This window comes from Xyrauchen texanus, chromosome 44 (assembly GCF_025860055.1).
Source record: "Xyrauchen texanus isolate HMW12.3.18 chromosome 44, RBS_HiC_50CHRs, whole genome shotgun sequence".
Taxonomy (NCBI): Eukaryota; Metazoa; Chordata; class Actinopteri; order Cypriniformes; family Catostomidae; genus Xyrauchen; species Xyrauchen texanus.
Window position 1 is genome coordinate 3,228,961 of NC_068319.1, and position 27,748 is coordinate 3,256,708.

Genomic DNA, 27,748 nt, shown 5'->3' on the forward strand with positions numbered 1-27,748 from the left:
TTAATTTAAATCTTTGTTGTCCCCAGAATGTGTTTGTGAAGTTTCAGCTCAAAATACCCTACAGTTAATTTATTATACCATGTTGAAAATGCCACTTTTTGTGTGGGAATTAAAACGAGCTGTTTTTGTGTGTGTGTGTGTGTGTGTGTGTGTGTGTGTGTGTGTGTCTTTAAATGCAAATGAGCTGCTGCTTCCCGCCCCGTACTCAGAATAGGGCGGAGTTTTGACATCTATGTTCGGATAACTGGACATAGTAAGCAATATGACTGACAGTGTAAATAGTGGTCTTTAGCCCGATATACACTCACCTAAAGGATTATTAGGAACACATACTAATACTGTGTTTGACCCCCTTTCGCCTTCAGAACTGCCTTAAATCTACGTGGCATTGATTCAACAAGGTGCTGAAAGCATTCTTTAGAAATGTTGGCCCATATTGATAGGATAGCATCTTGCAGTTGATGGAGATTTGTGGGATGCACATCCAGGGCACGAAGCTCCCGTTCCACCACATCCCAAAGATGCTCTATTGGGTTGAGATCTGGTGACTGTGGGGGCCATTTTAGTACAGTGAACTCATTGTCATGTTCAAGAAACCAATTTGAAATGATTCGAGCTTTGTGACATGGTGCATTATCCTGCTGGAAGTAGCCATCAGAGGATGGGTACATGGTGGCCATAAAGGGATGGACATGGTCAGAAATGATGCTCAGGTAGGCCGTGGCATTTAAACGATGCCCAATTGGCACTAAGGGGCCTAAAGTGTGCCAAGAAAACATCCCCCACACCATTACACCACCACCACCAGCCTGCACAGTGGTAACAAGGCATGATGGATCCATGTTCTCATTCTGTTTATGCCAAATTCTGACTCTACCATCTGAATGTCTCAACAGAAATCGAGACTCATCAGACCAGGCAACATTTTTCCAGTCTTCAACTGTCCAATTTTGGTGAGCTCTTGCAAATTGTAGCCTCTTTTTCCTATTTGTAGTGGAGATGAGTGGTACCCGGTGGGGTCTTCTGCTGTTGTAGCCCATCCGCCTCAAGGTTGTGTGTGTTGTGGCTTCACAAATGCTTTGCTGCATACCTCGGTTGTAAGGAGTGGTTATTTCAGGCAAAGTTGCTCTTCTATCAGCTTGAATCAGTCGGCCCATTCTCCTCTGACCTCTAGCATCAACAAGGCATTTTCAGCCCACAGGACTGCCGCATACTGGATGTTTTTCCCTTTTCACACCATTCTTTGTAATCCCTAGAAATGGTTGTGCGTGAAAATCCCAGTAACTGAGCAGATTGTGAAATACTCAGACCGGCCCGTCTGGCACCAACAACCATGCCACGCTCAAAATTGCTTAAATCACCTTTCTTTCCCATTCTGACATTCAGTTTGGAGTTCAGGAGATTGTCTTGACCAGGACCACACCCCTAAATGCATTGAAGCAACTGCCATGTGATTGGTTGATTAGATAATTGCATTAATGAGAAATTGAACAGGTGTTCCTAATAATCCTTTAGGTGAGTGTATTTGAGCCGGATTCAGACACTGATGAGGGAGAGACTGTCAGAACTTACAACTTTGAGAATTAACCAGGAAGTTTCCGAATGGTTATTTGATAATTTATTAATTTGTTGTAGAGTTTTTTCAGCAGTTTTGCAATGATGGATGAGCAACAACACACACACACACACAAATACTGTTACAACGTTCGCAATGCTTTATAACGAAACAACATACACAAACAAACATGTCCATCAACAGTCGTGGGCTTGCAGAGGCCCCGCCCTAAAGGGGTGGTTCAATAGCAATCGGGCTTGGTGATGTCATCCGAAAAGTAAAGTCGTTTCAGAGGTGGAGCTAGTTAGTACATTACTCTGAAAGACAATGAAGACAAACGTTTTTTTTTTCTTTTCATTTTGATTTTGGAATAACATGAACAAATTAATTTTTCACAATAAGATCAGAACATTTATTTTAAAAAAATAAATAATGTTAATTAAAAAAGAAAAGCAATATGACTATAATGCTAAATATCGCGGCGACATTTTGTGGTCCGTTCTGCATAACGCGGCGGCCCATTTTAGCTTATCGCGGACCATTCGGCACATTTCGCGGCCGACCCAACGGCCAGCTCGGTTCTGCCGATGGACAGTCCACCCCTGATCGGCCCCAAAGTGCGTCGGCCCACCTGGAAAATGCCCGGTATGCCAGATTACCAGTCAAGCACCATGTAAAAGTGCATTTTGCATAATAGGTCCACTTAAAGAAAAAAGAAAAAAAATATTTACAGTGAGGCACTCACAATGGAAATGAATGGGGCAAATTTTTTGGAGGGTTTAAAGGAAAAAATGTGAAGCTTAAAATTTTATAAAAGCAATTATGTTACATTTTCTGTCAAAACTTGTGTATTTTTATTTATTTATTTTTTTGCTGTAGAGTTGTTAAAATCATCAAAGACAAGTATTTTTGTCTTTTTTTTTCCAGTAAAAATATCTAAACATTCTTAAAACGTGATTTAATCACTGGCATAAGATTTAAAATATTGTTTTGAGAGAAATCTAATCAAATTATACTGTAATACAATTATTTTTATTTAAATGAGCAAAAAATCAATACAACAAGTACTAAATGATGTGTACTAAAACAACAAGTACTAAATGATTCACTTTACAATGTGATTAATACCATTTTAGTTTTTTTGCATCATGGCAAATTAAAAATAATTTTAAATCTAGACCCAACATAGGCTTTAGTTTATTGCCTTTAAAATTGCACTCGGTAACTTTTGTCATTGTGTCATCTTGGACTAGTGACACCTAGTGGCGTGGTTTCAGCATCATTTAAAATCAATAGTTTTCAGTGTCAGATGTTATAATGCAGTATTCACAGTCAGCCATGATTACTTTAAACAATGAGTGAAAGTGTCCAATAACAGGACGGCTACTGAGATTAACAGAGTAGTATTCGTCTGGTCATGTGATTCTAACATGGCCGCCCCCATGTGCGGACCCTCTCCATGTAGAATAAAACAGCTTTCATAAGGTTAGTCTTTGTTTTAATGTGAGTGCTCTTGATTTCCTACATACAATGCACGATTACAATTCATGTCTTTAGGAGTTCAACTTTTTCAATGAGGAATAAATGACTGCGTGTACCTTTAAGTACGATATATTTTTGTGAACAGTATTAATACACGTCCTAATCTAGAGGAAGGGCTCGTCCTCTTTCTGTGAATCATCACTGATAAAGAAACACAATGTTATTTGGTTATAGATTACATTACACACAATCATGTGGCTTTGTGGTTATTTTTAGAGCACACTATGGACTCACTCATCGTGTTATACATTTATAGTTTCCACACCCCTCAGTTAAACCACGTGGTATTGTCGTGTTACTAACGTTTGACAGGAACTTATCTGCACACAAATGTACGTGAGAACATAATCGTCAACAGAATTTACTGGAAAGCGCGCAGCTATATCAAATCCCACAAGCTATTTTGCTTAACCACAATGTGTTTGTAATGACAAGGAAATTCAATTTTTGTGTAGTGAATTATTCAAATTTAACATCCGAGGCCCACATGAAATTGTCACCCACAGAACAAAATTTTCACATTTCCGTAATAATCTGCGTTGAGAAAAAAAGTATTACTAAATACTAATTACATTTTCAACCCTGATCAACCTCGTCCAGATGAAAAATACAAGGATAGACATGAAACTGTTCTTTTTATTCTTTCAAATAAATCATATAAAATCTAATTAATTATTCATGAACTGGCCAAAGAATTTAAAGGGACAGCGTTAAATTACAACACATATTTTAACATTAGAAGTTACATTTAGATTATTCACTATTGTTTTATATAGAATTGTTCTGTATTCTATACAGTATTTCACGCAATTACACCAGAAGTAACTGTAAGTTACTTTTTTCAATGAAAAAGTACTTTACAGTAATTACCAACACTGGTAGATTTACCTCCAAAATCACTGATAATGTTAGTATACTTGTCATTTGTTGACAATCCCAATAACCAGATCCCATCACTAAAATAACAAAATGAAGCAATTTAATATCACTGAATTTAAAGAAAATAATGTATTATATAATTGTTTTTAAACCCCTCTGGAGGGCCTGCGTGGAGGCACGGCAGTTCAACATTAAGTTGTCGTAGTTTATTTAAATAACTGTACCTGCTTTACTCTCACCCAAATTTTACGACCCAATTCGTTCTGACATGAAGTTGCTTAAATATAAGTAAAATATTAAAATGTGATGTTAAATGAGTGATTTTTCATTTGGAAGTGTCGAAATCCTTTAACGAAATTAAACCCCCGCCAATCAGTCGATATTTTAAGATAAAATAGTTTTTAAATTTAACATGAAACCGGTCATGTAGCTTATGTAATGTATATTTATTTATGTAACGGCTTCGCTTCCAAATGAAAAAACAGCGTATTCACTGGCATCGGCTTTAAGCCGGTTATGTGATGTTTAACGTATTGAATTTGTAAAAATTGACAAATAGAAAAAACAAACAAACAAGTGGCTCCATATTGCTGAAACTCGAGTCGCAATGACCATTTTTGTTGTTGTTTTACAGTGATCCACCCTTCAAAGTTTAAGGAGTGGGTAGATGACATGAAGCAAATTCCCAAGGCTAGTTACGTTGATATCATAAACTTCTTCGAGTTAAGACAATCAAATGGTTGTTGTTCTGTCTGCCGCTCATTTCTGTATTTTTTTTTGTTTACGTGGCTTCTTATAGAGACCGGAAGCAGAAAACAATCCAATGGCAAGCCAGGATCATCATGGCACTGCCCAGTGGTTGGTCAGGTCATTCGAGGGGGGTGGTTCAATAACAGTCGGGCTTGGTGATGTCATTCGAAAAGTAAAGTCGTTTCAGAGGCGGAGCAAGTTAATACATTACTCTGAAAGATAATGAAGACAAACGTTTTTTTTTTTTGTTTTTTTTTCCCCATTTGATTTTGGAATAACATGCACAAATGAATTATTCACAATAAGATCAGGAACATTTATTAAAAAAACAAAAAAAAATCATGTTAATAAAAAAAATAAAAAAAATGTAAGCAATATGACTATAAATGCTAATTAAAACCATATAAACCAACCCAACTCATTTCTAATGCTAAACTACGTGAACACAAAATTAAAATAAATAAAATAAGAAAGCAAATGTGGACACGACAAGTGGAACATTTACATTTTATTTAAAAAAAAAAAAAAAAAAAAATCCTTTTCACATTCCAGTGTCTTTGTTTTCAATCAATTTCCCAAACAAAAGAAATAAACAGCCGACGCATTTCCAACCACCTCTTGACATCTCCAAATGATCTCCTCGGTTTTAGAAATGTTGTCATCCTCGTTGTTTGTGACCGTTAGAATGTAGTATGAGCCCTTCAGTTCGGAAATATTGGACATTCCAGAGGCCGGAGCAACAGATGAAGCGTTCATTGCACAAGCGGTCCTCGATCCTCTTCTTTAATTAAAATAATAAAAAGCTTGACAAAAGAGAAAAGCATCTACCCCCCAGATATAAAGCAGTGAAAGCTCATAGATTGCTGCACACCGTTTAACACGCCGATATTACTATAAACATGATTCGTGTTCGAAAACGTTGTAAACAGTTGCACTTTCCGTTAGACATCAACAATTCAGTCTTATAAAAACCTCTCTACCATGCTTATGTGGTGCTAATGCAAGGCTAATTTTGATGTTTTTGGTATCAATAATAATAATATAACCTCACAATTTAAGGGACAATCAGTGCAAGTTTTATGAGTTCAAACGTAAACCATTCAAACAACTTTTGACCAAACAATTCATTTGTATATTTAAGCATTAAATACATTTCAAATTTGATCTTTGAACCTTAACGCATATCAATTTAAACCCTCGGCATGTCCCATAGACAATGGCGTCTTTCATGTAGCAGTCAATGCTGTTACACTGTTGTATCTGATGACAAATCCAATGCTTTGTCAGAACAAAGCTTCATTTCGAATGTCATTTGTAACATACAAACAATATCGTAATATAAGCACCAAACATTAGCTGATTTGGGAACAAATATACTGACGAAAGCGTCTTAACAAATCGTTTATAGGATTGTTACATCACCCCGCCCTGATCACCATCATGCGTTTTCCCAAAAATGTACGCAACACATCTAACGTCGAGCTAGAGCATCGCGAATAGCTACGTAAACACATTGCGGAAAGTGTCAGCATGGAAGTTGGATCGAAGTTGGCTACTTCAGATACGCAGTGGCACCGATAGGGGTCTCACTTTGGAGTGTCGGGTGCTTTCGTGTGGTCTACGGCTGGGAAGTAACATTGAGACAATAACGCAAGACATCGACAAGGAAAAAAGCAGTTCACTTTAATTCATCAAGGAGTTCTTGTTGATCTTTATCTTCACACTATGTACAATAATTTATAGCAGTACTCCTAAAACTGCTTGTTCGTTCGCCTATGTAGTTTTTCTAGGGATATGAAGTTTATTTTTCCACTTAAAAGTGCTGCTTGGAGCACCGTACACATTTGTGCTGAAGCCGTTGTTGAACTTTACAGTGTGCCTGTATCTGTATGCGAGTAATGAGACATAAATAAAAGGTAAAGAAGGTAAGACAAGGGAGAGTCCGGTAAGCTCGACTTAATGAGTTCACAGACTTTGCGTTCGTACAGAGACAGAAAGACATAAGGACGTGTTAGGGACAGAGGACGCCGCCACATGGAGCTGTGCAGGTCAGGGACTGGATTGGTTGGTGGATTGATGGAGCTCTCAGATTTTGAAGGATTTGAACGTGTCCACTCGCTTCTTCAACAGTTCCCCGATCTCCTGCAGTGAACGCAGGTAGCTGCTCTGCACCTTATCGATCGCGTTCTTCGTGAAGGTCGCCTCCGCCTGAATAAAAATACATAACATACAAATATTATTGCATTTATTAAAATTTCAAAGTGGACAAAACAGGACTGTCCAAGTCCTGATGTCACTCACCTCAGTCTGGGTTTGTCCGTCCAGATTAAGGGCTTCCAGCTTAAGTGTAATCAGGCTGGTTTCCTGTCCCTTTATGAGCTCTACGGACTGGCTGAGGAGACTCTGCAAGCTGCCATTGAACTCCTGGAATCCTGTCAGCACCACCGGCTGTGTGGTAACATAAACAAGACTGACCCACATTCCTTTAAACCCAACTCATAATGAATATCGGCTTGGGAAAGAGTGTCAATAAAACCGCCAGCAATCGATGCATTACCGTAACTATGCTGGAGTCTTTTTTCTTTTTCTTCTTCTTTTGTAAGCTGGACTTTAGGGGTCGGAGAACACTACCGCAGTAATTACACACCCACAGGACGATACTAATGGTCTGCAACAAACATGTGAAAAAGTTATTTATTTTAGTTTCAGAAAAGAGCCATTTCTCTTTATTTTAGTGATGGTGAGATACTCACTTCAACAAAGTAGACTAGGTTTTCTATTAGGGAGGGCTGTGTCATGTTTTGACCATCTTTAACTTCAAACAGGTCACCTTTACACTTTTCCAACATGTCTGGAGAAGCACACGAAACACGTAGTTAAAGACAACATCAAACACCACTCACACGACACATTTAACTTATCTAATGTGAATACAAATACAATTCTTTAGAATAATGTGCACTGGTAAATCCTACCTAATATAACCAGAGACATTTATTAGTAAAGTACATAGGAATCATTTTCAAAGAAATAATGTGACCATAACAGCAGTACGGATCAGTGTCAGAAATAAACATTTTCATCATGGGGCAATTATTTAAAATATGCTGGTTGTATTCTACACTTTCAAACAACATATGACACATGGCTGTTTGATGAGTTTCATGTTTTTACTGAATACAATAACATGTTGGGACAGGGCGGAGGGTGGGGCCAGGTGGTGGTACTACACTGTTACAGGAAGTATCCTCCCCTATTTTTATTATTTTGGTTTCCCTCCCCTTGTCCCCTCCCTCATCCAGGTAGACGGGGCGGAAGGTACACCCCTCCCCAGGGAAAGAAGGGGTGGGGGGGTGTACGTCATGAGAGAACGAGGGAGGAATGTGGCAGGGCAGAGGGCGGGGTAGTGATTCTGCACACCCGGTTCCTTATGAGGCTAATCAAGCCTCCGAGAGGGATAAAAGCCAACAGCGGAAGGTGGTGCAGGAGAGAGAGTGATCGTTTACTGGCAGCTGACTGTCAAGTGTGTGTTTGTCTTTTGTTTAAGTTTTTCATAAAAATATTATTTATAATGTCCAGCCGGTTCTAAATCCCTTTACACATATACAGTGCAATTATTTATATTTATACCAAAATGGAAAACTTCTGATTTGTCTGCATATTTCAAAGCACTTGTTCAGTTTTGGTCATAATGTCTGCATGTATTGTAAAGTAGATCTTCTAAGCTTTAAAACGATACCTATTTTGTGTTGGTCAAGACTGTATTTTTTTTGGATACATCTGAGCTTAAAGGGTTAAAAATAAAATATAAAATGTAATTCACTAATATGCATACCTAGGCTTAGAATGGAATATTAAGAAATATATTAGTTACCCCCTGATTTAGATTTCTGGTGCATTTCGTCACTTTCGTTGGCATTTGTGCCCCGAGTCCTGAGTTTCTGACACTATTAAAATGGATTTAGGATTAATTGCACAACAGTGTAGAATTAGTCTGTGATGTACCTTGAAGTTGTACTGTTAAAGACTTGAAAAGATTTGAGATTTGTGTCTGAAGCTCCGCTGATTCATCTGAAAGCATAACAAACAATTGAGAACAATTAAGAATTATTGTATTGCGTTTCAGAAATGAAGTGGTCACACTGCAGGACCACTGCAGTGAACTGCAAAAAGGCGTCTCAAGCATGATCAAACAAGTTCTGATGTAACAAACCTAAACCGGCAGTCTCGAGCTCCTGGAGGTGAAGAGGAAGTTGTAGAGAGGATAGCTGACACTGACAGCAACCACTGGACAGAGCCTGAGTCAACCGAGACTGGACAGGACCCAGAAACGGGTACTGATGCTGTGAACAACACACAACAGCTCCTAACCAGACCCGACCACTTTCTCAGAGAAAACATTGTGCAATGTGCAAAGTCAGAAAAATCTCAGCCAATCAGAACACATGTGATGTTAATAAACTGTTGTTGGTTTCATCATGGGTGGAGCTACTCAGTGCAATGTCTGATCTCGCTAGTCGAGTCATTACGGATTAGAACAAAAACTCAAATTAACACGGAATATGTGACTTATCACGTTGGCCTCTTAGGACACAGTGCAAGGTGACGCCGCCAATTACAAGCAACAGAACACTTCAAAGGGGTCATGACATGAGGAATCTAATTGTACTTGATCTTTTGACATATAAGAGGTCATTGCACTATAAAGACACACTGTACTTTTCAGAACTCCAACTTTCTCACTGCAAAAAGAGCATTTGCTGAAACCAAGCTGCCAAATGACACGTTCTCCACTTCCTACACATTGTGATCGCCTCCACAACAACATATCATCGCCTACGTTATCTTTAATCACTTCCGTAGCCCCACCCTGCAGCTGTGAGCGGTGAGATATAGAGCAAGTATAGAGCATTTCTGACAGAGGGTCAAAATGAGGGTGAAAAAATGATTTATAATCATGTTTTACAAATATATGACTGTTTTTTTGTGCAAAAAACTTTACTAATATTATAAGTGAACCTTAAGGATCATATTCAAATAATAAAAAAGGCACGTCATGACCCCTTTAATTGCATTTGCTAAACTCCGGTCTCTAACAGTTCTGACCTGTCCGTGTTTTTCCGTAAACTGTACGGCCTGGTTTAGTGTGTTCTCTAGTTGGGACAGCAGCGACTGTAGAGTCGACGGTTTGGTGGAAATTCCATTCTCAGTCGTCTTTTCTGAGTTACGAGGCGTGGGTGGGTGACTCAATGCCGAGATGCAGCCAATCAGACGTAGGGTGAGCGATCGCAACTTCAGCCATAAGGTCTCGTCCTCGACAGAGCGCTGCTGGTGTTCCTCATTCAACTGCCTACAAACACACACACACATTATTCAGAGCAGTATTGCCAAAAACAAGATATAAAAACAAGTGGATTATAAAACTTAAGGTGTTCAGTTGGGGCGTCTAAGAGTACCATTCTTTAGGGTTCCAGCTGACGAGGACAGTCAGGTCTCGGTTGTCCCTTAAGTTGTCCCACGGGACGTCATCCTCTTCCGGACACAGAGACATTGCTTTAACGCTCTCCTCCAAAGTAGAAGATCTATGGGGGAAAATAAATCAATAACACCAAACAGTAAGTCTCAAAAAGAACCCTCAAAATAATTGGAACCCCACCCATCTTGTAATAGGTAAATATTCACTAAATGGATGTCTTTTACCGTTTAAGAGAAGTTTACATTTTAACCGTTTAAGCTTGGATGGGCTCGCCAGTAGGCCCACAAGAAAAAACAAATTCTCAAAATATTAATAACTAGTCTTGACCAACACAAAATAGGTATTGTTTTAAAGCTTAGAAGCTCTACTTTCCAATGCATGTAGGCAATATGAGCAAATCTGAACAAGTGTTTTGAAATTTGTAGACAAATCAGAAGTGTTCCATTTTGATAATTTAATAATAATTTTGCAATGCTCATGTTTTTGTAATCGGTAAAAACATCAAACTGTTCAAATAGCTATGTGTCATATGTCGTTGGAAAGCTCTCAAAGTGTAAAATACAACCAGCCTATTTCTTTTACTCACATCCAAAAATACATGGAGTATTAGCTAAGTACATGTCTTTGACATACATGTTACATGTAAACAGGTGTTGCTTGTATGCCGTATTTTCACTAATATCTTCACGAAAGAAAAAAATTGAATATAAAATATAATTTCATTATTTAGAAGGGGCGATTATCTTTAAAACGAGATCACACACAAGGTAATCGGATTCAAAGATCATTAGAAAATTCACACTAAGGTGTAGTACATTGTCCAGTACAATGGAACACTATGGAACCAATCGTATTAGGATTTAGTTCACTGTAACCACAAGTGGAAGTCATCCAAATATGGGCAGAGAGGATCGTTCACTCTAATTACATATGGCCACCAGGAGATGGCGCCAAGTACATGACACAGACTCAATGATGACTCAAATGACACAGAATGGAACTGAATGAGAACTCGTTACTCATGCCTGCATGCTTTGAAGCGAGAGCATACCTTTAATCAATGATATGTATTTAGTTCTTATGTACAATTATTATGTTTTATTTGCATGGAGATTTCTTCAGCAGTTTCTTTGGATGACAGTCTCAGAATTTATCAATCAATTTCATAAATTTTTCAATAAAAGTTTTCTTTCAAATGTTACCAAACACTTGACCTTCCTTGTTTTTTTGTTTGCTTATTTTTTATTTTTTTTATAAGCCTTTAATTTTGGGTATGCCACTGAAACAGGAACTCTTTAAAAACACCTTCAGAGCTTAAAGGGTTACAAAAGCATCTCAAGAGCCCTGCGATGTCTAAAAGTCGTTGCACTGCGTCTAGATTTTCTGGTGCTAGGACGTGTTCCGCCTGAACGTCTCATAAGCTGTATGATGTTGTGTCAGACAGAAGAACTAACATGTCTGCTTCCAGGAGGAGGTCGAGCAGCATCCTCTCCGTGCGCACCTGGGCGAAGTGCAGCGAATGATTGAGTCGGTTCCTGAAGGCGATGAACTCGGGGATTTTCTCAAAAGCACCATACTTATAAGCTTGAATAATGTATTCTGAGGTCTGCGGGAGCAAAACCAGAGTTCAGACATGGGTTTTTAACTTCTGCACAGAAAATATAGAGCAAATAAACAGAAAAACAACATACATCTTTCTGGTTGGAGTGAAAAAACCTGAGGGAGAAGTTACAAGACTGGGAAGCAGCAGCAAACTGGCCCAAAGACTCTGCATAGCGGGTCAATATATACCTGTGCAAAGACAAAACCACAGTAAATGTTACATTTCACATATTTTCACACTGCTGATATTTTAGCATAAGAATAAATGCTGCCAAATGTAATCAAACAATTCTCAGTGGGTTTTTTGAACGGTTTGTCCAGTTCTATTGTAGTTTCTTACCCTATGGTGTCGTGCTGGACGTGTTTGGCGTCCAGACTGGAGTAAAGATCTACCACAGGCTCGAACGCCCCCAGACGGCAGTACAGGAGCAAAAGCAGCAGTTTGAATTGAGCGTTAGAGGGACTATGAGCGAGACCTTCTTCTAACATCCCCAGACTCTGCCATAACACATTCTGATCACCTACAAGACAAAACACAGAACTTGATCAATAACTACAACTTTGATCGTTTTAAATGATCCCACAATGGAGCTTGCTTACCTGTCTCAGTCCACAGGTCTATATAGACATGCGCTGCCATCAGACAGTACATATCCGAGTACTGTAACTCCGTTTTTAAACACGACTTTCCTACGACACAACGAGAAACACCACAAAATAAAAACACCACCTTAAAAACTGAATATTACACTTGAATTTAAACATTTTAAACTGAAGTTATCATGGAACACTACATTTTTTGCATTTTGAGCAGTCAAAAGTGACCGACATATTGCTAGGGTTTTGTTGGTTGTTGCTAGGGTGTCCTGGGTTGCTCTAATTTATGAACAGGAATTATCAAGTTCTGTGCTTACCGAACTGTAAGCCATGGTGGTAATGTGCCTTAAGCTCTTTGATGACGTCCAGTTTGCCCTCCCTGTTTGGAGCGTGCTGTAACCCCAGACAGCGACTGAGCTGGGTCACGCAGAGGTGTCTCTGAAGAGCCCGCGTGTCTGCTGGCAGAGCGACGCCATCCTCTCCTGGAGCGCCCAGTGGCACGGCCTCCATCAGCCTGTTTATAAACTGAGACAGATACACCAGAGTTAGTGTTGGAGAGTACAATATGAAACATGTTGCTCAGATCGTCTATGTAAGTGGCCTGTTCTTGGTCAAAATAAGCTGCAAACGGACCAAACTTTATGCCTAGAGTCAAAAGTCTGGCTATACGAAACTAGACATCTCTGAATGGGGGTTTGTCTTAATGGTTTATGCTTCAGATTGAATTCAAATGCATCAAAGTCTCAACTGTTTACTACATCTGTTATGCAAACATTTTTAAAGGTATAAGAGATTTAACTATTGATAAAACTGTTGTATTATACCAAAGTAGTCCCTTTCAAGGAAAGTCAGTCCACTCAGCGGCCCTCTTGGGAACACTCCCAGGTAGTTATTTTCTATGGATACAACAAGTATAGCTCCTATCTACTTTAATGAAGAAAGACCAAATAACATTTAAAATCAGCAGTAAACTCTGACAACAATGGTATCATAAAATGCTCTTTTTTTTAGCTCGAGCAAAAAAACACTATTGTTCAGGCAACGTCTCTATCAAAAAGGTAATTGGCTCTTTTACTTGCAAGGCGGAACTTCCTGTTTTACACCCGCTTATATTAGAAGTTCCAATTTCTTCCATTCAAATGGTAAAAAAAAAAAAAAGATGAAAATTGTCAATAACTTTCACACCAAACTATTCATGCCGAGTTCTATGAGAATATCCGTCAGTCTCTGATTAAAACAGAAACATACTCCAGTAATTCACACACTGTACTGCAAAATATAGCACAAAATGTAGAGATGTCCCAATCAGCTTTTTTGGCCCCCAATTTAAATATTAAATATCTGCCGATACCGAGTCCCGATCCGATACTTGTATTTGCCTAGATAATAGAGCTGCAGACTGTTTTTTTGTTTTGTTTACAAAAATAACTCAAGTAAACAATCTCCTCAATGGCCTGTTTTACATGCTCGGCTGTATGAGACCCACGAAACTGGTGTGCATGCAATACTGCACGCTTAAACTCGAAAGTGGAGGAATCAATCCAGTGTGCAGAGAGGCTGTGCAATGCCATGGGGCAAACTTCAGAGCTCCAAATGTCACATTATGTTTTAAATCACCTCGTATGTTGTAACGAACCTTACTGTACAGCTCTGGTAAGGCGGTGTCTGAAATGTAGTGTCGAAACGGCTGGGCATAGCGTGGATCCAAAAGCTCCAAAAGACGGCAAAAACCTGCATTCTCTACCGCAGAGATGGGCTGGTTGTCCAAAGCTATGAATTCAACCACTTTCTCTGTAATCTTTTTGGCCTTTTCGCTCTCTCGAGGATATTTTTCCTTCCTTTTAAAAGTTTTGTCCAGTGTTTGTTGCTTCGGCGCAGCAGCCTTTTCCTATGTTGTTTGAGTGAACTCGCTGTATTCTGTTGCATGCTTAGTTTTAAGATGTCGTATCAAATTGGTCGTATTGAACGCAGCTCTATTCACCTCAAGAAACGATCGCATGGATGTTGGACAGTTTTCGATCTCTAGTTTAAAATATTTTCACACGGCTGATATTTTAGCCATGGGGTTGCTAATGCTAAGTTACTAATGAGTTCACGTTCTGCAGCAAATTGTGCTCAGCTGACGTAAATGATCGGAGTAAGGTGACCGGGCTGACTGCCGATCCCCGATCAGTTAAAAGATGACCATATTTGCTCCGATCCGATACTTGCGATCAGGACCGGGACATCCCTAACAAAATGCATCCAAAAATCTGTTGGAATGGAATGATGGAAGAGCCAACAATTACCAACAGACAGTTCTAAGTCAGGAATATCAGTTTTGTACAACCCCACCGCCCCCATAAATAATGTTAAAAAAACATTAAAATAAAAACAAAGGCCCACAGGGTGAATTTTCGATCTATAGAAGGGATCTATCTGGATTAAGGCTGGGCGATATGGCTTTAAAAATAATATCTCTCGATATTTTCAGCCTATTGATGATATTCGATATACAGTATATCTCGATAATTAAGTATTTGCTCTGAAATGGCTCAAAAGTAAGGAACCATAATTTTAACCAAACAGCCATTGTAGCCAATTAGATTCAATATTTGAAAAGCATTGAATACAAATCTAATTAAAAATATTTAAAGGCATGTTTCCCAACAGTTTTTCACTTAATAAACACAAGGGAGAATGAGATTTATTTATTTTCATTAATCAGGGTTCCCACTCTTTGGAAGGCACAATTTTCCAGGACATTTATTTGCCCAACTGGTGTAATATTTAAACAAAAACATAATGTACATTATGGTTATTGAATGGTTATGTTTTTCCAGAAATCTGTACACGTTCATTTTAAAGCCTACAGCACATGCAGATCATATTTTTATTTTTTTTGCAGTTTAAAAATCACACTAGGACATATTGCAATTTTAATTTGATTTGTGCATTCAAACATTCTTTTTTGTCCCAAATGTATCAAATTCCGAGACATTCCGCATTTTATACAGCTAGCTAATGCCATTTTTATGACTTCCAAACTAGTTTTCCAAATTTAGTTTTAACTAGTTTTATTTTTCTCATTTTCCATGACTGGAAAACTCCAATGCAAAATTTCAGGTTTCCCAGGATGCGTGGGAACCCTGTTAATGTGCACTTTTATATTTATATTCCATATACAATGACACATAGTAGCTTAAGTATTATTTCCCTTCAGACATTTTTACTAAAACATTTTTTAAATGAACAAGGTGTGCTTAACTATTTCACTTGTTTTTGGAGCCCAGATGAATATTGCATAATACTCAATTATTACTGTGGGACCCAGTCAAGTTTATTATTACAATATAATACGGAACTATCATTATTTTGAGAATTAGAAATGTCTTAAACAAAAGTTATATATTTCTATCCCATTTATTTCAACTTCACCTGGAGCTTTAATTTCGACACCAAAATTGCTGCATTTATTTGACAGTTTACAATGTTCTGCATCTGGTGAAACGCTGTTATCTCCTCCTTTGTTTTATTGTAGATTTGTATAACTTGTAGCGGTTACTAATGTTTGGAATTTACTGTTTTTGAGACCATAGATGTGTTTTTTTTTTTTAAAGTGGGCTTCTTCTATATTCTTCCACTTGCCTGCACATGTTGGTTAGGAGTCAAAAGATCCACAAAGATCTTCAGGTCTGTGATGCAACACGGCTTGTCTCCAAACTTCACGAAAAACTGAAACATGAGCTCCAGAGGTTCACCTGCATCACGACAGGTAAACACACATCAGAAACATATAACAAACATGTGTTAAACAAATCTCGACTGATCCTGTACCTAGCTGCGGTGCTTCAGGACAGTTGTGTTCTCGGAGGCGTTTAATAAGCTCCAAACGGGCCAGATAGGGTCCTCTCAGATGTTTGGACTCTTTCGCCTCCTCTGTGTTCAAGCGATCCACTATGAAACTGATGGCCTGGGCCACGGAGGAGTGCACCTCCCCTTCTGCAGAACTACAATACAGAACAACAGAATATATCGAGTACAGACAGTCATCATATAGATTATAATCAAAGCACACTGTGAGGAATACTGTATCCCACAATCCAATACTCTCCACTTTATCTTCCATCATCTAATGAGATGACTAAAACATAAGTGACATGAATAATTTTTTACAGCATCTCTAGTAGACTCACACTGCCTTAAATTTTTAAAAAGTATTTTAGATTTTCAGAGATGATAACTGGATGCCATTCGTTGAATTATACATGCAATATAATGAGGTCAGGTCACAACAATGTTGCATACTACTATTTGAATGCCTACTGCATATCGTTTTAAATTTTATTTGATCCTTTTACACACTGAAGGCAGTATATTAACTCTTAAATAATAATAATAAATATAGCTGCAAGCAGCAATCAACGGGCCCAAGCACCACAGGCCCATTTCCTCCAGGCGGCTTTAGTAAAACAATGCATCAAAAACTTTAAAGCGATTTGTGTAAATGTAACTAAACTGTTTTCAAAGACTGTTGTAAGGGCAACACTTCCTGCTGCCAGTTGGTGGCACTATGACCGTGACCCACAGTAGATACATCAATGTGATCAGCCCTCAAGTCCTAACATACCGGTCTATTTTTAAGTAAATAACACGATGCACGCAAAAGATATGAGACAATTCTTTCTTCCTGTTTTTTCGTTCATTTTTCGAGTCGCCGTGGAGACACCATTTGAGACGTCAAAAATCCATTCACAATTCAGCATCTTCAATGTTTTGGCATGACATTTGGTGCCAGATGAATTCCCTATGAGGAGTATTTCAAATTCCAGAGCCATTCCCTTTTCAAACAATCCAAAATGGCTGACTTCCTGTTGGGCGGAGCTAATGTCTGTGGTGTGAAAGTTGGCTGGCTTGATGAGATCTACATACAATATGTACAAAGTTTGGTGACTGTAGGTATGTGCTACAGAGTTCCCTGAACATGGCCATTTTCTATTTGGCACTACAGAGCCCCCTCTACATGCCAACTGAATTCACTGAATGAACCTTTGCCCAGCCCTAATGGCCGACGATTCTGGTGTGTGCAAAAGATCATAAAAATTCAAGCATGCCAAGTACATCACAAACATATGAATATACATATAAAGGAATAATAGTGTTTAATGTGTTACCATGGCAACAGTAGTTATCGAAAATCCCTTCATTTTAAAAGTGTACTTTCTTGACATTATTATAACAAAATTGGAAGCAGTTCAGATAAAAATATGAGTGCTATCCCATAGTCTGTAAAATGTTCCACACTTCCTGCTCCCTGTTGGTGGCGCTATGATCGTGCTGCACAATAGTCATATCTATGTGATAAGCCCCCAATACCAAACATAAATCTAAATTTGATCTAAATCGCACAATGCATGCCGAAAAAATTAGCACTTCCTCTTTTTCATTTTTCGGCATTAATTTATCTCCTTGCCATGGAAACACCATTTTAAATATCAAAGTATTTCAAATTCCAGAGCAACATGGCAGACTTCCTGTTGGGCGGAGCCTATGATGAGGTGAAAGTTGTCCATCTTGATGAGATCTATATGTGTACAAAGTTTTTGTGACTGTAGGTGAAAAGGCACGTGCTACAGAGCCTCCCAAAAATCAAATTTGACGTAAAAATTCATTTTGTTATTATTTATTTTTTAAATCTTGTAAATAATCCATCCATCCATCTTCAACCGCTTATCCGAAGTTGGGTTGCGGGGGCTGCTGCTCCAGCAGGGGGCCCAAACTTCCCTATCCCGAGCCACATTAACCAGCTCTGACTGGGGGACCCCGAGGCATTCCCAGGCCATAATGTACATCCAAAAAAAAAAATGGTTTTTTTTTTTCCTATTTAAGTTATCCTTTGGAACCCATTTATACACACACACACACGCACACGCACGCACACATATATATATATTTGACTGAAACAATTCTTTCCAGTTAAATATTTATGTGCATGAAATAGTCTCCATTTCCTTATTTCACTTACTGTGCTCCTTCCTGTGAGGGCATCCAGCTCTGATTGATCAGGTGAAACAAAGAGTCAAAATACATCAAGTAGAATTGCCAGTCATCGGGGCTGCAGAGATAAACAAAGATAACGAGATCACCTACTGATTGACATCTTACATAAATAACTTCATTACTCTATAAACTCTTGCAAATTAAAGGGACAGTTCACCCAAAAATGTTAATTCTCTCATCATTTACTCACTCTAATGCCATCCCAGATGTGTTTGACTTTCTTTCATTTAAAAATAATATTTCAGCTCTGTAGGTCCATACAATGCAAGTTGAATGTTTTCCAAAACATCAAAGCTCCAAAAAGCACATAAAGGCAGCATAACCAGTGGTTAAATCCATGTCTTCAGAAGCGATCTGATTGGTTTTGGAAGTGAAAGTGTAATCGTGTCTAGAGACTGCAATGGCAAGATGTACTGTGAAAAGGAGATACATTTTGGTCTGTTCTCACCCAAAACCAATATGATCTCTTCAAATACGTGGATTAAACCACTTGAGTCTTCTGGATTACTTTTATTCTACCTTTATATGCTTTTTGGAGCCCTTTGAACTTGCTTTGTATGGACCAAGAGAACTGAGATATTCTTGTAAAAATCTTAATTTGTGTTCTGCAGATGAAAGAAAGTCAAACACATCTGAGGGTGAGTAAACTATCAGAGAATTATCATTTTTGGGTGAACTGTCCCTTTAAGGTGTTTACATATACTTGTATTATGCTCCCCCCTAGTGTATACATATTGTATTGCACTGGAGCATTTGAATACATTAAATTTGTTTAATTTGTAATGTTGCTATTAAACCTTAATTAAAATAATGTCTTCTTTTATTTAAATCAGTTTTAGGTACAAGCTATCATTTAAAAATTCTAAACAAAAAGAAAGTGGTCTGAGATCAGTAGTGGACTGACTTTTTCAGGAGCAGTTTGCAGGAGAGAGCGTTGCACTCGGGCCAGTGCTCAAGACGACGGTACAACATCATGCATTTGTTCTCACGACTCTGAAGTTCACTGGTCAGCTTCTCTGAGGGAGCAAAACGCAAAGATGACCGCCATTGAAATCAACATGCATCGGCCTTCAAAATCACCATTTTACCCCCATACTATAAGGTGTTTTTGAGTGAAACAGAACATTCAGCGGGATACAAGCAGAGCAGGAGTTGGGTTTTACCAGTTTAGATTAAAAAAAAAATAGACTATTATATAATAATTGGCGAATTTATTTTTCACTGCCTATGTGGCCTTAGGTATAGTGTCGCTAGTGTAGCTTATGTGTTATGTTGCTTCATCTCTCTGTTATATGAAAAATGAAACATCAAAATATATCAGAATATGTTCCATTCTATTATTTTCTTACAGTCTTGAAAATGTTGCCACTTTGACACTATCTGGGCATTTTGAAGATCCGTTTGTGAAATACTTGCCAGGTCTCTAAAAACACGAGTATGTAATAGTATTTGTCAAAACACCCATGCATTTAAGGGTTGATCCTCCTCACCTCCAAGTGGCCCCTGCACCACCTCTAGTGCCTCCACATACTTCCCCAAACGCTCCAGGATCATAAAATACAGCTGCACCTGGAACAGACAATGGAAAACATGTCATATTCTTTCTTTGACTGGAATTGGAAACAGGTTATCAATAACACACCCACATACCTCCGCCTCTGCCTCAATCTTCTCCTCTTTCACCATTTTCTCCACCATGCGCTCGGCTAATGGCAGGAACATGGTCTGAGAGAGCTTCTCGTCTTGTGCTGAGATGGCCTGACACATAAAGCAACAGGTTGAAGTGCAGAAACGTGCAAGCTGATGATATTGTATGTGTTGCGGATGCACAATTCATCAGTGATAATTCTGGTGGAAGCCGATGTTGGCACTTTTGTAATGATTGTATTATCTGTAGGGTCCGAAATTCACTATGAAAGTACGTGACCATAGATATGAGTGCTTGGCCGTCGCATTGCCAAAGTGCGGTCTGGTTGAACATGCTTAACATGCATTAATGTGGCAGCAAGTACTCAAGGGGGCGCTAGAGTTACCTTCAAACATCTGTGCCATTAAAATAGATGTGTTATTATTCAAGTAAGTTGCTATAAATGTATTGATTTGAACTGATATGCTCAGCAATATTCTCTTCAAACTGTTGCTCTGCCATGACAGTAGTTGACTTGAAAGAGAAAACTCACCGTAAAATGGGACAATTAACACTAATGTACGCTACAGCGCCCCTTGTGGCAACTATGACAAGGCAACGAATTTTGGATCACAACTACGCACGAAATCGAGCTTGCATAGATAGAAACATTTGGGTTCACATACTTGTGTAGCGTATGCTTTGGCCTTTACATTTCATGGTATTTTTCGAGTGAGTCAATTAAAACAGTCAGATTAAATCAGACACAGCTCAGACTGATTCTAGTTTTTTCTCTCCCCAATTTGGAATTCCCAATGCGCTCCAGGTCCTCGTGGTGGCGTAGTGACTCGCCTCAATCCAGGTGCCGGAGGACGAATCTCAGTTGCCTCTGTGTCTGAGACCGTCAATCCATGCATCAGATCACGTGGTTTGTTGAGCGCGTTACCACGGAGACATAGTGCGTGCATATAGAGGCTTCACGCTATTCTCCATGGCATCTACGCACAACTCGTCACACCGAGAGTGAGAACCACATTTTTTTAAAGTCATTAAATACATTTTCTTGTAGGAAATACTAAAACTGCTTTTCAAAAATCTGTTACAACAACATGATTACTTAGAGACAAAACATTTTCATACCTGCATCACTAAGCTCATAACAGACCAGAAATAATAGGGATTTTTGGGAACAATTTTATACAGTGCCATTCCAGCCTGCGAAAGAAAATGCAAACATCAAAATCTCAAATACGGTCGAAACTAATCTTTCAACAAAAACATTTACAAAATAATGCAATTATTGAAGTTATTTCAGACCAGTTACAAACACAGAGAGATGCAGTAGAGATGTAAACAGAACCTGTTGCATTTTCTTGTATTCTCCGACACGAGCGTAGGCCATAAAGAGGTGGGAGTGATACTCCTCGCTTGTCGGGACCTTCCGGACTGCCGCTTCATACAGCTTGGTCACTAACTCAGCTAAAGAAAGAACGCAAACGTACAGAATTAAACAGCAAAAAATGACACAAGATATCAAAGCACAAACATAAATATGAAAATTGCATGCAGGTCTAAAATCCTGCTCCACAAATCTGGATTTAGAGGGCAACCGTTTGGTTTCGGAAGTAAAAATGCCATTCATTAAGGATAACATAAAAACCTTTTACATTTACATTTATGCATTTGGCAGATGCTTTTATCCAAAGCGACTTACAGTGCAATTATTACAGGGACAATCCCCCCGGAGCAACCTGGAGTTAAGTGCCTTGCTCAAGGACACAATGGTGGTGGCTGTGGGGATCAAACCAGCGACCTTCTGATTACAAGTTATGTGCTTAAGCCCACTACGCCGCCACCACCACCACTCCATGACACGTGAGCTCATAGGTTGTTAATCGATGGTATAATCGCCATCAGTCCATGTTAATTCAACTTTCAGTTTTAAAAATCGTGTTTAATAGGAGAATCTCTGGTGAAGAACGTCAATCCCATGATGCACTGTGAATTTGAGTTGGTTGTATTTTGTAGCATTTTCACATTCAATGAGTACAAATCAATTCCCTGACACTCCAAATTTGTTACGTTGTGACTAGAGCTGCAACTAACGATTATTCTAATCAAACTATTCGGGCGATTATTGCAATGATTAATCGTTTGATTATTCAGCTTGTGCCTGACTTATAAGGTTGTATTAAACGTGCTTACTAACAATAAAAAGGACAAAATCATCTTTTAAAAATGCCTCTAAATGACATTCACTGAATTAAAGGGGAAAACTACTTGGATTTTTATTGCTTAATTACAAATTTCACTGCAAAAAATCCTATTGTTATTAAGTGTTTTTGTCTTGTTTTCCATTCTAAATTGTCTAAAAATCCTTAACAAGACACATTTACTTGAGAAGCATCATATATGATATTTAGACTTGCTTTAAGAGAATGTATCTTAAATAAAAGTGTATTTTTTTACTTGTTCATACTTCTGTCAGTGCTGTAAAGAACAAAATATACTCATATTCAACATAAATGCTCTAAAAACATGTCTAAATATCTTAAATGTTGCTTCTCGGGTGAATGTATCTTGTTTTAAGGATTTTTCGTTATTTTTGAATATTTAAATATTAAAATTAATTAAATATTATATTCAAAATTCTCCGATAATCATTTTTTCTTCTCCCGTACAGCTGCTAAAGTAAATGTACATAAGGAGTTTTGATATTTATATTGGAAAACAAACCACTTTTTTTTTTGCATTGTATAATGGGCGAAGTCTGCACCCTCTCACCTTTTCGTTCACTTGATTTCAATCCATCTTTAACTCACAAAAAACAAACTCTTTCTCCTTTATAGAGCTGCGTATCGCTGATTTTCTTCAGCATAAGATACACACGTGACACTCATGTTATAATTCACTATGTCACGAGCAATCACTATAAACACAATCTAGCTTCAGCGAGCGTGCGCCAGTGATGAGAGTTTTTCAGGAAACTCATATAAGCGTCTCTGACCGCACGGACAAATGGCAGTTTCAGAGTTTGTGCTTATTAATAGAGCCTGCTTCCTTATCATTTGAACTTTAATAAAGGATGCATTAAATACAGAATATAAAAGCGCAGCATTTCCTTTTTTACGCTCTGACAGGCAAGTTTTGCTCAAGCAGAACACCACGTACAAGTTTGGAGTGTGTCTGGACTGTGATTTGTTCTTTCTTCCTCTCCTCAATCAAGTGCGAGCTGAAGTGCTGCTCTCCCACGTCATCATTAGCGTTTCAAAAGATCTCATGTTGTGTTAAATGAAATCAAACGACTATTCGACAACAAAAATGTTCTTGTCGACGTTGTCGATAATGTAGACTAAACGTTTCGGCCCTCTTGTGACTGGATAGGGCAAGGTGCCAGCTCCTCTTAGGACATTAGCATTAGCAAACTTTATTTTAGTTAAGTTTTTTAACTCACGCCGGTGCATTTCCCTGTACAGGATGGTCAGTGCCTGAAGGGAATTGTCGTCTGTTGGCTCTAGAATGGCCACTTCCTGTGCCAGCGTGAACGCTTCATCCTGTCTGCCTGTGCGCTGCAGACCAATAGCCTTCAGGACCTACAGAAACAGAGCACAGTGTGACACCAGCAGCTCGATTAATGTGTGGATAGAGACTCCAAAGCTAATTCATCAATCTTGAAGGTCAAATTGATCATATTTGTTTCTTTCATAAACAAAAAGGTTTTTCCACAGTCCACAGCATCATGCAAGTTACAGCATTGGTTTCAGCTGATGTTTGGTGACAATTGCTTTTACAATGAGAGTAACAGTGGAACCAACCAGAGCCAGAGCTGACCAGAATGCATTTGCTAATAAAAAAAAACAACCAGTTTTTCTAGATGATGTGGTGTGCCGGAGTGCCATCTTAAAGGGATAATGTACCTGACAAATTTAGTTTCAAACCAATGGCTTTATTCCTTCCACTGAACACAAAAGATGATAAAAAGATGACAGAATGTAACTTTTATGGACCTATTTTTATATTTTCCAAACAATAAAAGAAAAACCATTTCCTTTTTTGCTCTACAAATACAGGCATACAGGTTTAGAACAACATGAAGTAGTTAATGATGACCAAATATTCAAATAAAGCTACACACCTTTGCGCAGTGAAGATCTTTGTGCTTCTTGAGCAGTTTGTCGGCCTGCTGGATTGCCATCTTGTTATTGCCATTGTCCAGGTAATCTGGTAAAACAGATATATGTTAGCAACATTTCCATCAAGATGATCCAATCGAGATAAATAGCCTATTTAACCTTTACCTGTTTGTTTAATTGTAAGCATCAGCAGTATTGATGGAAATAGGGCATAAAATGATGACTGCTTTTGGTGCAAGAAAACTTGACTAAATCATTAGTGGATTTATTTATATATTATTCATTTTTTTATGTCATATCAGCATCAAAGGCAATTTTCATGGCAAGATCAAAGAGCCTGTAGACTGAATAAAATATGGCAGAAAAGATTAAAGGGATAGTTCACCCAAACATTTTATAAAAATGATGTACTCACCCCTGTGTTGTTATAACCCAATATGACTTTCCTTCTTTTTCTTAACCCAAAGGGAGAAATTGTGAATAAATGTTGTGTTCTGTGATGTCATACAATAACAGTACAATATGTACATACAATTATGACCACCTGTTCAAGCCTCATAAGAACACAAAAGTATAATTCAGAATGTAATAAATGATTCCATGATTGTTATGAAAGCATACGATAAGGTTTAGTGTAAACAATCCAATATCTAATGCATTATTTAGTGATAATGTTCACTGACCGTTATTCGAGATGAACAGTAGTTGTGCACATGGGGCGTTCAAGCTGAAACTTGTTTTGTTTTGCTTCAACAGGACCACCAGCGATATTAACAACAGAAAACACAACATAGCTGCACACAAACCAGAGAGCAGAACTGACAACACATGTCTGAAAAGTTTGTAATGAAAGATTAGATGCATTTCTATGCCCAGCCTTATTAGTTTGAACCGAAGTCTATCATCAAACAGTGTGATGTGCTGAAGGTAGCTTCAGTCACAGTGTCCTAACCAGACGCCAAACAACATGCAATAAAAGTGAGCATTTCTATGTCCTAAGCAGCTGCGATGAACAATGAGACATTCTGTCTGCTTGGTTTCTATATTTGGCATTGTGCAGGGAAACCCTGTCTGCTATAAAGTATACCATGCGACAACCGGTGCCCTACGGATGGTGCCCTACGCAGACTATATAATATGCATATAGGGAGCTGTGGTATGGGTAGCTACTTTCAGCCCCATCACGCTGTTTGATTGAGGACTCCGGTTCAAACAAATAAGGCTGGGCATAGAAATGCATCTATTCTTCCACTACAAACTCTTCAGACATGTTCTGTTCTCCAGTTTTTGTGCAGCTATGTTGTGTTTTCTGTTGTTAATATCGCTGGTGGTCCTGTTGAAGTAAAATAAAACAAGTTTCAGCTTGAACGCCCCATCTAATGCATGCTGCGTAACTACTGTTGCTCTCCTGCAAGGAGCTCTAAGGTGCACGTACAGACTCATGAATGCGCACAGGAGATCAACGGTCGGTCAAGAATTTCACTAATACATTAGAATTTAGTTTGTTTGGCACCAAACTTTATCGTATGCTTTCATAGCAATCATGAGCCTCGTGGAATAATTTATAAGACTTCTGATTTATACTTTTGCTTTCTTTTGAAACTTGAAGTAGTGGTCATAAACTGCCATTGAATGACATCACCAAGCACAAAATTCTCACAATTTCTACCTTTGCGTTAAGAAAAAGAAAGGCATATAGAGTTATAACAACACAGGGGTGAGTAAACAATGACAAAATTTGTGAACTATCCATTTTAGTACTTCTTTACATTGAATAAGTTAATGTGAACTAGAAAATATTAAGTAAATTCTACATTTGTACTCAATTCAAATGTAAAAATGTATGCTCTAGATTAATATTCATGATTGTTTGTTATCTTTACAATGCATCATTATGTACCAATCCTTAAGTAGAAAATATTGTCATATTAATTTGCTTATTTTAGTAAATCTCATGGGTAAATTAAATATGAACTATAATAACTTTTCGAAGCTGGTAATCCTAGCATTCACCAGGCTAGAATAATTAATGAGCTTGCAGGTTTATTTACACTGTTTTTATTGTTGATTTCATTGATATGTTAGGAACTTCTTGTTTTGTGAAGTTTGAAGTTCATTTTCTACTCAAAATTACCCTTTCAGAAACTTTGTTAGTGGACTAAGCAAAAAATGAAACGCTAAAGAAGTGTAAAATGCAATGCTTTAAAATTAGGCAGCCTAGGCAACTTGTACTTGTCAACCATGAGGGTGAATATAATAGTTTCATCACACAATGCAGAATTGCATCACTCAAACATGCTCTATGACTGTGTGAGAACGTTCTCTCAACGCCTGCCCCCTCCCTTCCCATGAGTCTCTGCTAAAAGGACACAGGACAATTTCTCATGACAGCTGGATGCCAAAATTAACCGGGCCAGACAGTAGATTTGTACTTTATATGAAAGAATAGCTCTCAGTATCTATGCCCATTGTCAAAGCACCAGAAACAAGTTTATTGACCTATTTACATAGCCTACATGTTTACTTAAATTCAGCAATTTTGTGTAAATCATTTGATTATATTAAATCGTATTATATATCTTATCTGCCACCTAGATGTCTAGATATCAGACTTGACTGACAGTATAATAGCACTAGTTACTTTCAAAACATGACAGCCCTGCACAAGAGCTGCAACACTACCTATTTTAAGTGTATTACCAGATATCAAAATGGATCTGCTGTACACTCCAATTGAAAGTGATATTTACAACATGCAAATACATTTACATACATACGATAAGATTCACATAAACGGAATAGTTTAAACATCGATGCCAGAACACTACTACTAAGAGGTGCTCTCCAAGGCTATATTTTGGTACCAATTTAATTTCAAGGTTTTAAGTCATTTGTAAGGCATTTTCTGCACATGTTTGAACACAATATTCAAAAGTAAAGACAGCTCAATTTATAATATAGACAAAGAGGCATATAAACCACCTTTAGACGATTATACTAGTTTAAAGAGCATTCACAGAAAACCACTAGGGGTGTAAATTAACCATCCGAGTGTCTCTATACAAAATTCTTCAAAGTAATTGTGGCAAATTAATGCATAAATGCAATAATTTTGTTTATATTTTCGTAGTTAATCTCTGACATCTCAGTCAGTCAATGAGCCGGTCAGATCATATGAGATTAACACGGAACGTTAGTGTTTAAACGTTTAAATGGCATAAGAGCAGGATTCATCCCACCGGTAGAAGCATGAGAGAATGACGGGATTAGGACGCACTGTCATCCTGCACCGCAGCCGAACCGACGCCGCGGCTTCACCTCTACAGGCCTCACCGGCTCTCAAAAGCTCCTGCAGCCCGTATAATAACCTCTATACCGCACATCCCGGTTCCACAGCACTAACCGGGTCCGTTACATGTATGTAAGCTCCGCAGTGTGGTATAAATCTCACCGTAAATAGGTCGCAGTCGCCTGTCGTTGGGGTCTTGCACATGGCCCCTCGCCGCCATGATGGAGGTGAGCAGGATTATTAGATGCGCATGCGCAGA

At 38.3% G+C, this 27,748-nt stretch overlaps 1 protein-coding gene across 1 annotated transcript; it reads right to left on the reverse strand.

The window, feature by feature from the left end:
• Positions 1-5,142: 5,142 nt before the first annotated feature.
• On the reverse strand, positions 5,143-27,748 carry naa25 (N-alpha-acetyltransferase 25, NatB auxiliary subunit). Its single transcript, XM_052116927.1, has 24 exons — positions 27,652-27,748; positions 24,203-24,288; positions 23,522-23,660; positions 21,428-21,546; positions 21,208-21,282; positions 20,091-20,198; positions 19,931-20,009; positions 19,345-19,456; positions 18,406-18,495; positions 16,218-16,390; positions 16,029-16,141; positions 12,719-12,926; positions 12,405-12,494; positions 12,145-12,325; positions 11,894-11,993; positions 11,657-11,808; positions 10,183-10,308; positions 9,833-10,076; positions 8,940-9,069; positions 8,732-8,797; positions 7,480-7,577; positions 7,284-7,394; positions 7,028-7,174; positions 5,143-6,934 (listed from the first exon to the last, which is right to left on the reverse strand). The coding sequence occupies exons 1-24, from the start codon at positions 27,707-27,709 to the stop codon at positions 6,812-6,814; spliced, it is 2,928 nt and encodes a 975-aa protein (XP_051972887.1). The 5' UTR covers positions 27,710-27,748; the 3' UTR covers positions 5,143-6,811.

What these genes read in the sequence shown, in the direction of transcription:
- naa25 (XM_052116927.1), bottom strand. Translation starts at nt 27,709, where the DNA reads ATGGCGGCGAGGGGCCATGTGCAAGACCCCAACGACAGGCGACTGCGA. An exon ending in GTACAGGGAAATGCACCGGC is followed by an intron (nt 21,547 to 23,521) that starts GTGAGTTAAAAA and finishes TTCTTTCTTTAG; the next exon opens with CTGAGTTAGTGACCAAGCTG. An exon ending in CCACCATGGCTTACAGTTCG is followed by an intron (nt 12,495 to 12,718) that starts GTAAGCACAGAA and finishes GTTGTGTCGTAG; the next exon opens with GAAAGTCGTGTTTAAAAACG.